The sequence below is a fragment of the Pangasianodon hypophthalmus genome, chromosome 17 (assembly GCF_027358585.1).
Source record: "Pangasianodon hypophthalmus isolate fPanHyp1 chromosome 17, fPanHyp1.pri, whole genome shotgun sequence".
In the NCBI taxonomy this organism is placed as follows: domain Eukaryota; kingdom Metazoa; phylum Chordata; class Actinopteri; order Siluriformes; family Pangasiidae; genus Pangasianodon; species Pangasianodon hypophthalmus.
In genome coordinates, this window is record NC_069726.1 from 1893436 (window position 1) to 1905632 (window position 12197).

At 38.9% G+C, this 12197-nt stretch overlaps 2 protein-coding genes across 2 annotated transcripts; both read right to left on the reverse strand.

Annotated features, from left to right (window-relative positions):
* On the reverse strand, positions 1–2640 carry LOC113544752 (protocadherin alpha-8-like). The gene has a single exon (XM_053241360.1). The coding sequence runs from the start codon at positions 2539–2541 to the stop codon at positions 124–126; it is 2418 nt and encodes an 805-aa protein (XP_053097335.1). The 5' UTR covers positions 2542–2640; the 3' UTR covers positions 1–123.
* A 1534-nt stretch (positions 2641–4174) lies between these two features.
* On the reverse strand, positions 4175–11842 carry LOC113544777 (protocadherin alpha-C2). Its single transcript, XM_026943717.3, has 2 exons — positions 9056–11842; positions 4175–6943 (listed from the first exon to the last, which is right to left on the reverse strand). The coding sequence occupies exons 1-2, from the start codon at positions 11471–11473 to the stop codon at positions 6920–6922; spliced, it is 2442 nt and encodes an 813-aa protein (XP_026799518.1). The 5' UTR covers positions 11474–11842; the 3' UTR covers positions 4175–6919.
* Positions 11843–12197: the final 355 nt, after the last annotated feature.

The following is a 12197-nucleotide window of genomic DNA, read 5'->3' on the forward strand; positions in this document are numbered from 1 at the left end:
CTCAGTTTTAATTTTTCATATTAGTTGTTTCTGGTGAACTCTGTGCACATGTTCCGCATCAAAACGTAACTGAAAAAAAAACATTTGAAGTGACAAAACCTTATTAATATATTTTACAAAAATCTACTGCCTGTAGGCAAAAAAATGTATATACGTATAATCCCTTACCTTTGTAGTACTCGGAAGAGTTTGTGTCCTGTTAAAAGTGTCTCCTCCATTAATGCTGATCAGCTCTGCGTCTGCAGGCGGAAACGGCGAGGGGAAAACCACTACGTCACTCTTCAGTGTGTCTGAGCTAAAACACACATCATACTGCTGAGTGGATTTAGAGTAAGACCAGCTCCCGTCAGGGTGTGTAGTGACCACTGGAGCGCTGGACCTGCTGAAACCTCCGTCTGTCCCGTAGCATTTAGCTGCTATTAAAGCGATGAGGCTCAGTAAAAATATCACTGACACTGAGACAATAGCGATCAGCAGATAGAGATTCAGATTAGAGAAATTCTCCTCCTTCACTGGCACTTGTCTTAGTGAAGGCTGCAGCCTGTCCATATTTTCCACAACCACAACTTCAATACTCATAGTTGTGGACAGTGAAGGTTCTCCATTATCCGAGACAGTAATGATAAGCGGGTGAGTTTTTAAGTCATTGTCACTCATTCGTCTTTTAGTCCTTATTTCTCCTGTGCTGGTTCCGATTCGGAAGAGATTCGTTCCCTTTGCTTCACTTATGTGATAAGATAATAGTGCATTATAACCTGAATCAGCGTCTACAGCTCTGACTTTAGCCACAAAATAGCCCGCTTCAGCAGAGTAGGGAATGTTCTCAGTGTTCACTGATCCAGGTTCAGAATAAGGAGGGAGAAAAACAGGACTGTTGTCATTCTCATCCAGGATAAAAACATGTACAGTCACGTTACTACTTAGTGGAGGGACACCAGAGTCAGTGGCTTGAACCTGAAACTGGAAGGTTTTCATCTCCTCAAAGTTGAAAGACTGCATGCTGTAAATTTCTCCAGTGACAGAGTTGATGCTAACAGCTGAAGATAAAGGCATGTTCGAGTTGCCAAGTAATGAATAAGTTATTTGAGCATTTTCACCAAAGTCGATATCTTGTGCAGAGACACTTGCTATTAGAGCACCTGCTGGACTGTTCTCTTCAACATAAACATTCACAGAAGATTCAGGAAAACGAGGTGCGTTATCATTTACATCAGAAATGTGGACGGTCAGGACAGCGGTGCTGGAGAGAGGAGGGACTCCTTCATCTGTGGCTGTTACTGAGACATTATACAGGGCGTTTTCTTCTCTGTCAAGCGCTCCATTGAGGACCAGTGAATAATATTTCCCCTGTGTGGACTCTAATACAAATGGAGAATTCTGAGATACGAAACAGCGCACTTTTCCATTTTTACCTCCATCCTTGTCTTGCACGGTGATAAACGCAATCACTGTGCCTTTCTTGGCGTCTTCTTTCACGTTGTCCAAAAGAGACGAGAGCTTAATTTCCGGTGCATGGTCATTGAGATCCAGCACCTCCACCAGCACTTTACAGTGCGATGCCAGTGGACTTTGTCCTCTATCCCGGGCTTCCACGAGGATCTCATACGCGTTTGCTTCTTCATAATCCAAAAGTCCTGCGACTGCTATCTCTCCAGTGTTGCTGTTGAGAGCGAATTTGTCCGCAATCCCTTTTTGACCTTGTTTAAATGTGTAAATTATTTCTCCATTGACGCCCTCGTCAGGATCTGTAGCGTTGAGCTTTAATATCACTGCACCCACAACTGCGTTCTCTAAAACCTGAGCTTTAAACAATTGCTTTGCAAAAACCGGCGCGTTGTCGTTCGCGTCTAAAATGGTGATGATAATGTTAGTGGTACCAGATCTCTGCGGCTTTCCACCATCCAGTGCAGTCAGGACGAGCTGGAGTTCGGCCTGTTTTTCTCTGTCTAACGCTTTTTGCAGCACTAGCTCTGGAAATGGTGCACTGTCTGCCTCGGCATTTACCTCTAAATTAAAAAACGGGTTGCTTGAAAGCTTATAAGTGGACACTGAATTGCTTCCTACATCTGGATCTTCCGCTCCAAGAAGAGCAAATTTAGCCCCTGGAAGTGTGTGCTCAGATATCCGGATATTTTGGGATTTTACTGAAAAAGCAGGTTTGTTGTCGTTAATGTCCAGAATCTTTACCTCAATGCTATAAACATTTAAGGGATTGTTGAGTATGGCTTCCAAGCTTTCCGTGCACGCGTTGTTATTCGGACACAGCTCCTCTCTGTCTATCGTCTCCAGGACGTACAGTGCACCGGTTTTTATATTCACATCAAAATGTTTCTTTGCTGATCCTGAAACGATTCGAAGCATGCGAGACTCGAGCTCGTCCACTTTTAGGTTTAAATCCTTGGCTAAATTTCCGACAAACGTCCCCGGGCTCACCTCTTCAGACACGGAGTAAAGGATCTGTCGGGAAAAGGCATACCGTGCACAAAAGGACAGTAAATACGCAGAGACGATCCAGAAACGTCCATGACATGAAGCCATCATCTACAAGGTTTTCGGTATTCAGAACTACTGATTTGACTTTATAATCTATAAAATGTTTAAAATAGATTTCTGTCCAGGTCGTAAACATAAGACGATGCTTCCACCCCTGACTGAGCTGTAACTGGGCGTGCATTCGTTAGTAATAAGAGGAGAAGCCCAAAAAGAGTACAGACTTTCTGATTTCTTAGTAGACAGTGCCATCGTGTGGTTATTTCACTGATTAGAATTATTATTAATTTCTCTCAAGACAAAGAAGGATGTGATTCCATAAGATTCCATAACTAAAGTATGAGTGAATTCATGAATCAAAGCAAAGCCAAATCCTGCAAACAGGTTCAGCACCACGGATAGTTCCTCCCCTATCTATCTATCTATCTATCTATCTATCTATCTATCTATCTATCTGTCTATCTATCTATCTATCTATCTATCTATCTATCTATCTATCTATCTATCTATCTATATTCTTTACACAGGCTCCAGTTCTTTGGTGATTTAGGGCAAGATTTCAGGAAAATTGATGATTAACTTTATTTACTCTAGTTTTCAAAGTAAATTCTTTATATTATATTTTATTTCTTACAAACATTTTCTTGTGAAAATCTTTTTTAGTTATTAGCGTATTAAAATACCTGAGTATGATTTGCTTTTTTCATTCTAAACACCAGTGTTTGTATCAGGCCTAACACAGTGTGTATGACATATTCGATAACTGGTACTTTATTCTCTGATTACGGAGACATCCATCTTGTCTACATGTATATGCATAGATACATACTACAAATTTATTAATTGGAATTCTTTTTAGAGGAAAAATAAAATTGGCCTGTCATTAAGACTAAGTTTCATTTAGTCTTATTCGATATATTTCTAATAACTCCAAAGCAGGTCTTGAGACTTAGTTTAATGAAACATTTCTGAACATTTAGTATTAGTGCATAGAAATAATTTTTGGATAAATAATAACTCTTGTTTGTCATCGTTGAGAAGAAAAACTGCATGAAATTTCAAAAAGGTTTGCATTTAATATTAGAGTGTTTCAGTTAATTTTCCAGTGTTTTTTAAAATTTATTTATTTATTTATTTTTATTTATTTTTTGCAGCGTCAATTTGTCTAAACTTGTCCAACAGTTCCACCTAGTGGTGTAACACTCTCTCTCTCTCTCTCTCTCTCTCTCTCTCTCACACACACACACACACACTTTTCATTTCCCACACGTTTTTGTGTATGTGTGATGTGTGATACAGATGGGAGGGATTTAAGCTGCTAAAATTAGAAAAAGCTATAAAAAAGAGGAGCAGTGCAGAAGAAACTGAACTGTGTGTGCGTGTGTGAGACTGTGTGTGTGTGTGTGTGTGTTCACACTGAATGACTAATAAACGAGGTAAAAGGTATGTTGCTCTAAATCAGGAGAGACAGAGGCGTTGTCATGGTGACTGTTGCCATGGTGAGAGTGGTATGTCCTGACTTTAGCCCACTGAATGCAAACTGCAGTTGTTATCATATGATACAGGAAATAGGGGCGTTCATATTTTTAATTGTACCAGTAAAATGAGATTTAGATTTGGATAATTTAGGATTTATTTATAAATCAGACAAAAAAAATATAACAATGACCCAGAGAAAACTAAACCAATTTATAAATGCTTTATTTATATTGCTGTATTTACAAGAGCAACTTTAAAGAAGAAATAACATTCTAATACTGATGCTTTAGAAAGAAATATTATGTCCATACACCCACTGGCAAACATCTCACTATCCAAAGTAATGATACAGTGAACCCAAAATCTGCACTTAGGCCATAAAAATGAAAATAAATGCTGAATTGTGAGAGCATACACTAATAATTCTGGGGAAAATAACCATAACCAGAGTCTTTTTTTTTCATAAATTTGTCTGAAATGCAAATAAGTTCATGAAACCCTTGTTTGTCTCATAATCTTCTGTCTGTCCAGATGGCACACTTTACACACTGTTCAGATTTCAGTCACACATCCAACACTAGGCACCACCACTTCTGTGCTCACTCGCAAAGCACTTAGAAAAAACAAAAAGGCACAGTTTTTCTTTCTTACATTTCACTGTAACCTTTTCCTTTTCCATGTCTGGCCACTTGGACACTTGTATTTAGTGAATCATTGTGCAGTTCCCCATCAAACTATATCACAGATTAAATAATAACATTTTTTAAATTTATAAATATTTATGAAAATGTCTATATACACTACAATTACAACAAATTAACAAATATATTTTGTGTAATATGCCACAGTAGCAGGCTTTTGCACAAAATGTATTTGTACATTATTGTAAAAATTGTGCTGTATATATAGATAATTTCATATACGTATAGATCTACAGTACATTTTTATTATAAGAAGGTGTGTTTTTAGAGTCTCCTGTTCATTGAGATGCAATGTGGATTTAACAACTGCAACACGTGACCCACATTTGTAACACACACTCTTTACTTTCTCTTTTACAGTCACTCTCCATTTTCTTTTCCTCCATGTCTCATGTTCTCGTGATCTTTTCATTCATGAAACACAGCTGGCATTTTTATACTTTTGGCATTTTTGAACACTGCAGAACAGATACAATGTGGAACATAATGCACTTAACACAAAGCAATAATATACATAATACACTTCTTGGCTTAATAATACATATATACATAATTGTTTGCCCTTCGTACATTTATAAAACAATAAAAAATTTCAAAAACCCGCTTACATGTTGCCAAAAATTACAAAGCGATACAGCTCTTTATACAAAAACAGTCTGAACATGTCTAAAGAAGCAGTAAGTAGAATTTTAGTCCCATTAGTCTCATTAGTCTCATATTATTGGCTCTTTTCTGATCACATGACTAACCATGTACATTCTGCTTTAAGCATATTAAATATAGTTTAGATCTCTAATATGCATTTCAGCCATTATTGCAGTGGTTTTGATTAATTGTGCCAGTGAAGACATGCTTAACTATTCTGCTGGTTTCAGAAGTAAACAAATGTGTAACCTCCTGGTAAATACTTAGTAAGATTCTTTGAAATAATTTAAACATGTAAGATGATTTTATGATTCCATTTGGAAAGAAATGCACTTACAGTAAACTCACCGCTGCAAATACAGTTCATCATTAAATGGTAGAGTGAGCATCAGATTGAACTCTCTCTCTCTCTCTACCAGTACAGATGTTATATTTGGGAAAATACTCCCTAAAATATACAACATATATTTTTTGGCCCATTTTTTGGAGGGTTTGTTTTACTTTAGCTAATATTTTAATGCTACTTATTGCTCCTTTAAAGCTTCGTAGCTACACACATATCTGTGCAAGGCTGGATGTGTTATTTCTGCACATTAGCCGAACAGATCTGTTGGGTAGTCTTGATGCAATGGAAGCAGCAGTGTTTAAAAAAATTCGATTAAGGTCTCGTAATGTAAACTAAAGTAGTCTTGAGAGCAGCAGATCTGAAGCAGTTGCAGGTAGAAAGTATTGTATAGTGACAGGTAGTGTTAGCATTTATTTGACCTGAGCTATATAGATATATTCCAGGCTTTCATCATAATTATATGCTACAAACACTGTTCAATTTTTTTTTTCTATGCCAATAGAGGAGTAGTACAGGAGTTTGTAACTGGACTGCTTGTATAATAATTTATGAATGAATGTAGGATTTTTTTTAGTTTTCAAAATCTAGTAAAGCCTATAGGGTAAATTTGTAAAAATTCACACATCACATATTGTATGAGAAGTTACAAAGTTAAGGTTAGGGGTAGGGTTAAAGTGTAGACCGTCTCTTACGACTTTGACTGTCATTAAAAATCTAACAAAATCCAACTTCATTTCCTTGTTTGAATTTGTACAGGTTTTTCCTTTTATAGATCATGTTCAGTTTATCGTATAACCAAATAAGCCACAAGCCTGGTTCAGGAGAAAATGTGCTCTTCAGATTATATGTTACATTAAATGAATTTTTGTCCAGTTCAGAGTGCTTGACCAGAGTAGCACTGGTGTAGCATGCATAATAAATCAAGTCAATTTCCAAGAAAAAAGTCAAAAATATTTTCCCAGTGGGTATCTCTCCTCATCTTGTTACAAATCCAGGGTTTATTTTTTTAACCATCTTCTCTCTTCCTCTCAATATTCAGAGCCCTTTCATGACTTATTCAAGTCACACAAAGTCTTCTTAGCCATGCAAAGTCGCTGTTGTGGTTACAGGTTGTAGATTGATGAGAAATACGGCGGATCAGTGAGATGAGGTTTTCCATGTCACAAGAGTTTATCAGAACTAAATTCTCATGACTTCTCCTACTAGATTAAGATAAGTGTTCTCCCCATGAATGATGATCTATGAGGAAGATTCAGGATCAAGGTAGATCACTGCTGGAGTCCTGTCAGGACACAGAGAGCATGGTTAGTCAAAATAAAGAAAACACACATTCACAATTAGTACAAAATTCAGACTGTTATTTTTGAATTGACCAAAACCTAAAAACAGTCTCCAAGTATTTTAGGTACTGTAATGTAGTTTTCTTACTGGTGGTTTATCCAGAACAAATTCCATTATCACAGCTAACCCAGTCTGTGATTGTTGTGTAGTTATGTGGATAATGCATGTCTATGAAAAAGGGTTCGATAAACAACCCAATCATCAAACAAACCCACAATGAGCCCAAGACATTTTTTCTAAAAGTGCATATGTAGACTAATTTTATGTTCAGTATAGTTAGTGCAAAATTTGACATAATTTCTAATTTTCATTATTTTAGCAGGATGATGGCTAATAACAAATCTGTTGATTGCCATAAATGTATAGTATGTGCAAATGAAAAAAAACACCCAAGAATCTGCACTTCTAAAACCAAAACGTCTTCAGTTTCAGCTGTAGTTAGGGTTGCATGGTACACCTGGTACTACGGTAGTATCGGCAATATGGTAGTACCGTAAGTACTGCTGTATGTGTGGCAGTTAGTACTATTTTCGCTAAAATGTTTGTTTGAACACTTGTCTGCAAAAACATTACACGAAGTCCTTTTAAGTGGCAAAAAATGCTGTGTAGAATATTTATTAATGTGGTGTTTCCTAGTACACTTCAATTTCAATTGAGTCCACGTCTGAGTTCATTTTGTGATGGTGTCTCCTAACGGATAAAATGGATTTAAATAGCATGAGAAGCTTTTAAAAAAGACAAATACATGTAGAGAAATTTGGAATTATTTTGGGTTTTTGTTTGCTCTGCAATTTACCAGGAGAGCAGCTCAAACATCACTTTTCAACATCATTTTATTATTTACACACAGCAGTTTGCATAATGTTAGCTCACTTACTAGCAAACATGGCTAATTTTATTATTTACACACAGCAGTGTGACACTTCATTTAACCTAAACACTTTACCTTAATCTTTAAAGATTTCCTGTTTAACATTACAGTAACAAATCATGTGAATGTTTCTTGCCAAAACTCTGCACAAGGGCAAGAAATTTGACACCTAAACTGGAAAGGCACCAGCAATAAGTTACTGGCAAAGTTTTGAAAGAAGTCTTCTTGTGAATGAACATTTCAGATGAATATTTGAATTATTTTTTAATGAATATTTTAGTGAATTTTTCGTCTTAATTCTTCATTGTACTCCCAATTTTATGATTTTTTTGGAGTTAATTTCCAAATTCAGTTATTTATTCCTAATGCTGTGTTCATTCTTAGTACTCCGAGAACAATTTCCATTTGTATGATTTCAGTTGCTCTAGGGAACAATAGATGAACTATGTGGCACATTGCATTAGTTGCTTGCCAATTGTATGATTGTTCTTGAGTTTTTCCAATAGCCTGTTACTCATTCTCAGTATTCAGAGGAAAATTTGGTTTGTCAGTTTTAATTCATACATATGTATTTCTGAAAAATTTGGTTCATTTTGCAGATTTGAATTATGACTTAACACAATATTGCTTGGTATCATGATACTACATGGTATTGTGATACTTTAGCTGATATAGTATCATATAGTATAGTATAGCAAGAAACGTATATGGTATTGTGACAACCTTCGTTGTACTCATATTGCTGAAGCTGCAAAGCAAGCACTGGAGAGTTAAAGCATCTCTCAGGCATCAGCATCTTCAAGCTACCTATATTTAAAACTTTTTTGCCAGTTAGAGGCCAATAAAGTAAACTATTCTCAAATAGAATGTAAATGTAACTGGTATTTTTATTTCTGCTCCACAGCATTGTCGTATTAGCAGTGACAGGCCCAAATTTCTGTAGTAAGCAAAGCAAAATGTTGGAAACATTTTAAATCAGCAATGTTTTGTGCCCTTTCCATTCCACAATAAGAGTTATGCAATGTTTCTTGGCCTTCATGGAACTTTCTTGGCTACTTGTATTGCTCTCTTTATCTTTCTCTCATCTCTTTACCTATTTACCTACTAATAATGCTAACAGTTAAAGTTTTCCATATTGAAGTTCTTATGTGTTTAATAATTATTTATATTTGTATAATGTACCTGCAGTGTGGAAGATCTCGATTCACTGGTAGTCGTGAGAGCAGCACTCCGTGGTATACTGGACACGATGAAGCCCGTGCCGTTGGACAGCGGCTGTCGAACCACCACTTTTCCTTTCCGTGTTTCAGCTAGAAACAGACTGTACCAGTAAGCATCACTGGAGATGAGGGTGGAGTCACCGATGGTCGAGTTCCTCTGGCTGGTGACACTATTTCGACCGTGAACAGCTGCTTTGGAGGGCTTGGGCTTCTGGCACTTCAGCACAATGATGACCAAAATGGTGATGAGCAACAAAAAAGACACAGACCCCAGACTGAGCAAGAGATACAGGTTCAAATCTGTGAAGAGGTCATATTCCATCGGCATCTCAGTCGTCTCTGTTAACTGCGTGACCACTACTTGCTCCACAGTGGAAACTTTGATGGTGACTGTGGCAGAGCGTGGAGGATCTCCGTTATCTTTGGCTACAATCACGAGCCGTTGGTGTTTGGGATCTCGGTAGGTGAACATGCGAGCGGTCCGTACCTCTCCATTGTAGCGGTCCAAAGTGAACAGCGATGCATCAGTGACCTGGAGGAACTGGTAGGTGACACGCGAGTTCTGTGCTGAGTCGGCGTCCAGTGCGATTACCTTCGCCACCAGTGAGCCCTGATCGGCGGCCCGTGAGATCACCTGATCAACAACAGAGTCATGAGCCCTCCACGGTGACACGATTTGAGGCGCGTTGTCGTTCTGGTCAAGAATGATCACGTGCACTGTGGCATTGCTACTGAGAGGTGGGACGCCAGAGTCTCGAGCTTCTACGTGAAAGAGAAACTCCCTCTCACGCTCGTAGTCGAAGGAGCGCAGCGCATGCAGGTTCCCGTTTTCCGGGTTCACCGAGAACAATGTAGACACAGACGTGTTGGAAATCTCTTTCTCCACTATGAAATAGACCAGGTACTGGTTTTCATTCAGGTCCGGGTCGTGTGCAGTGAGAGAACAGAGAAGCTCACCTGGCTCGTTGTTTTCAGGCAGGTGAATCATGTAAAAGGACTGAGGAAACACAGGAGCATTGTCATTCACATCCAGGATCTCCAAGCTAATGGTTTCGTTGTCAGTTAGTGGAGGCGTTCCTCTGTCCATTACATGGAGTGTGATCTCATAACTAGAGTCTTTCTCACGGTCTAACGGCTCTTTGATAGTCAGTTCAAAGTAATCCTCAGATGATTTGTTTAGAAGAAAAGGCAAAACCTCAGCATCGCGTAAGGAAAGAAAAACTTTGCCATTATCTCCAGAGTCTCTGTCACTCACACTGACCACGGCTATCACTGTCCCCGTGGGTGCGTTCTCCTTAACTGAGCTTTTGAATGATTTAATCGTGATGTCAGGATAATTATCATTTAAGTCTGTGATAAACACCAATATTTTGCATTGTGCCGAAAGTGGACTTACCGCTTTGTCTTTGGCTTCAACGTACATTTCAAAACTTCTCGTCTCCTCATAATCGATCATGCCTTTCACTCGGATTTCTCCACTTTTGGGATTCAGCGAGAACTTTTCCTGTGTTTTTTCAGATGTGTACAGCGTGTATGAGTATGCCAACTCAGCATTGGTGCCTTCATCTGTGTCTGTTGCGTTGAGCTGCATGACCAGCGTACCAAACGGGGCATTTTCGACCAGATCGACTGAATACACCTGCCTGTCAAACTGAGGAGCATTGTCATTGGTGTCCAGTACTTTCACAATGACGGTAGCGGTACCAGTCCGTGCCGGTGTGCCACCATCCACGGCTGTCAGGATGAGACTATGCACAGCCTGCTTTTCTCTGTCCAGAGGCGCTTGGAGAACAAGGTCCACATATTTCGTTCCATCGCTTCCTGACTGAATCTCAATGGTGAACTCATCACTTTGGCTCAGGAAGTAAGTCTTGATGGAGTTTTCTCCAACATCAGCATCAACTGCGTTGGTTAAAGAAAATTTCTCTCCAGGCCTCGCTGATTCTGAGATATCCAGCGGTATGCGCTCCCTCCTGAACTGAGGGGCGTTATCATTTATGTCCATGATTTCCAGTTCGATGTTGAATATGCGTAACGGATTCTCGATTACAACGTCCATTTTAAGGAAGCAGGACGAGGACGTCTTTGCGGGACAGAGGTGCTCTCTGTCGATCTTCTCGGTTATGAACATTTCTCCGGTCTCTTTGTTAATATCCAGGTATTTTTTGCTGTGGATGTAGTCGAGCTTCACGTTGCGCTCCGCGAGGCTGTGCGCTTCCAGACCCAAATCTGCGGCTAAATTTGCCACCACAGTTCCTTCTGCTGTTTCCTCCGGGATGGAGTAGCGCGTCACGGTGAAAGCTAAGCCCCATAGTGCGGAAAACATAACAAATCTGACGTGCCATGACCTCCTGCAAAAGGCGAAAGCTCGCGGATCCATGGCGAACAGAAAATGCGCAGAGTAACGATCCGAATAAACACGACTTACAAACCAACTGCGTTCACTGCGCAATTAGAATATAACTATAATATAATCTTCCTGCATTTAAACATAATAAGAATAATAGCCCTGCATAATCCTTAATGGGTGTGTGTCTGTGTGCAGCGCACCCAGGACTGTCATGGCTTCCTCAACAACACACACACACGCACACACACTTACACTCCTCCCTCTGATGGATAATAACGATCCATTAGAGCTGTGCTAGGAACAGCATCCTCTCTAACATCCTCTGCCTCTGTCCATGTGGAGGCAAAATAAAAGCTGGTCTCAGAACAATAAGAGGAAAAAAAATCCACAACCCTTTTTATATCCAGAAGAGAGATTTTTCACAGAGCAGCGACACCGTGCGAACAGATTTCTGGGACTTTTAGATAATTGCTAAGCAATTACGCTGCTCTTTAAATACCTTTAGTAATGATACGGCTGATTCTAACTGATGTGTGATAAATCAAGACATTTGGATCAAATATAGCTGCAAACGAGAAATATGTATATATGTATGTATGCAGCACACACTGCAGAACAAAATGCAAACAATATTATTTCTTTCTGTATTTGTCAACACCGTGAGAATTTCAGATATGTGTCGTGTGTTGGTTCTATTGTTTCAGTAATGAAAATAAGGCTTGGAAATTCAAAATATATGTCCCAATATATCTGT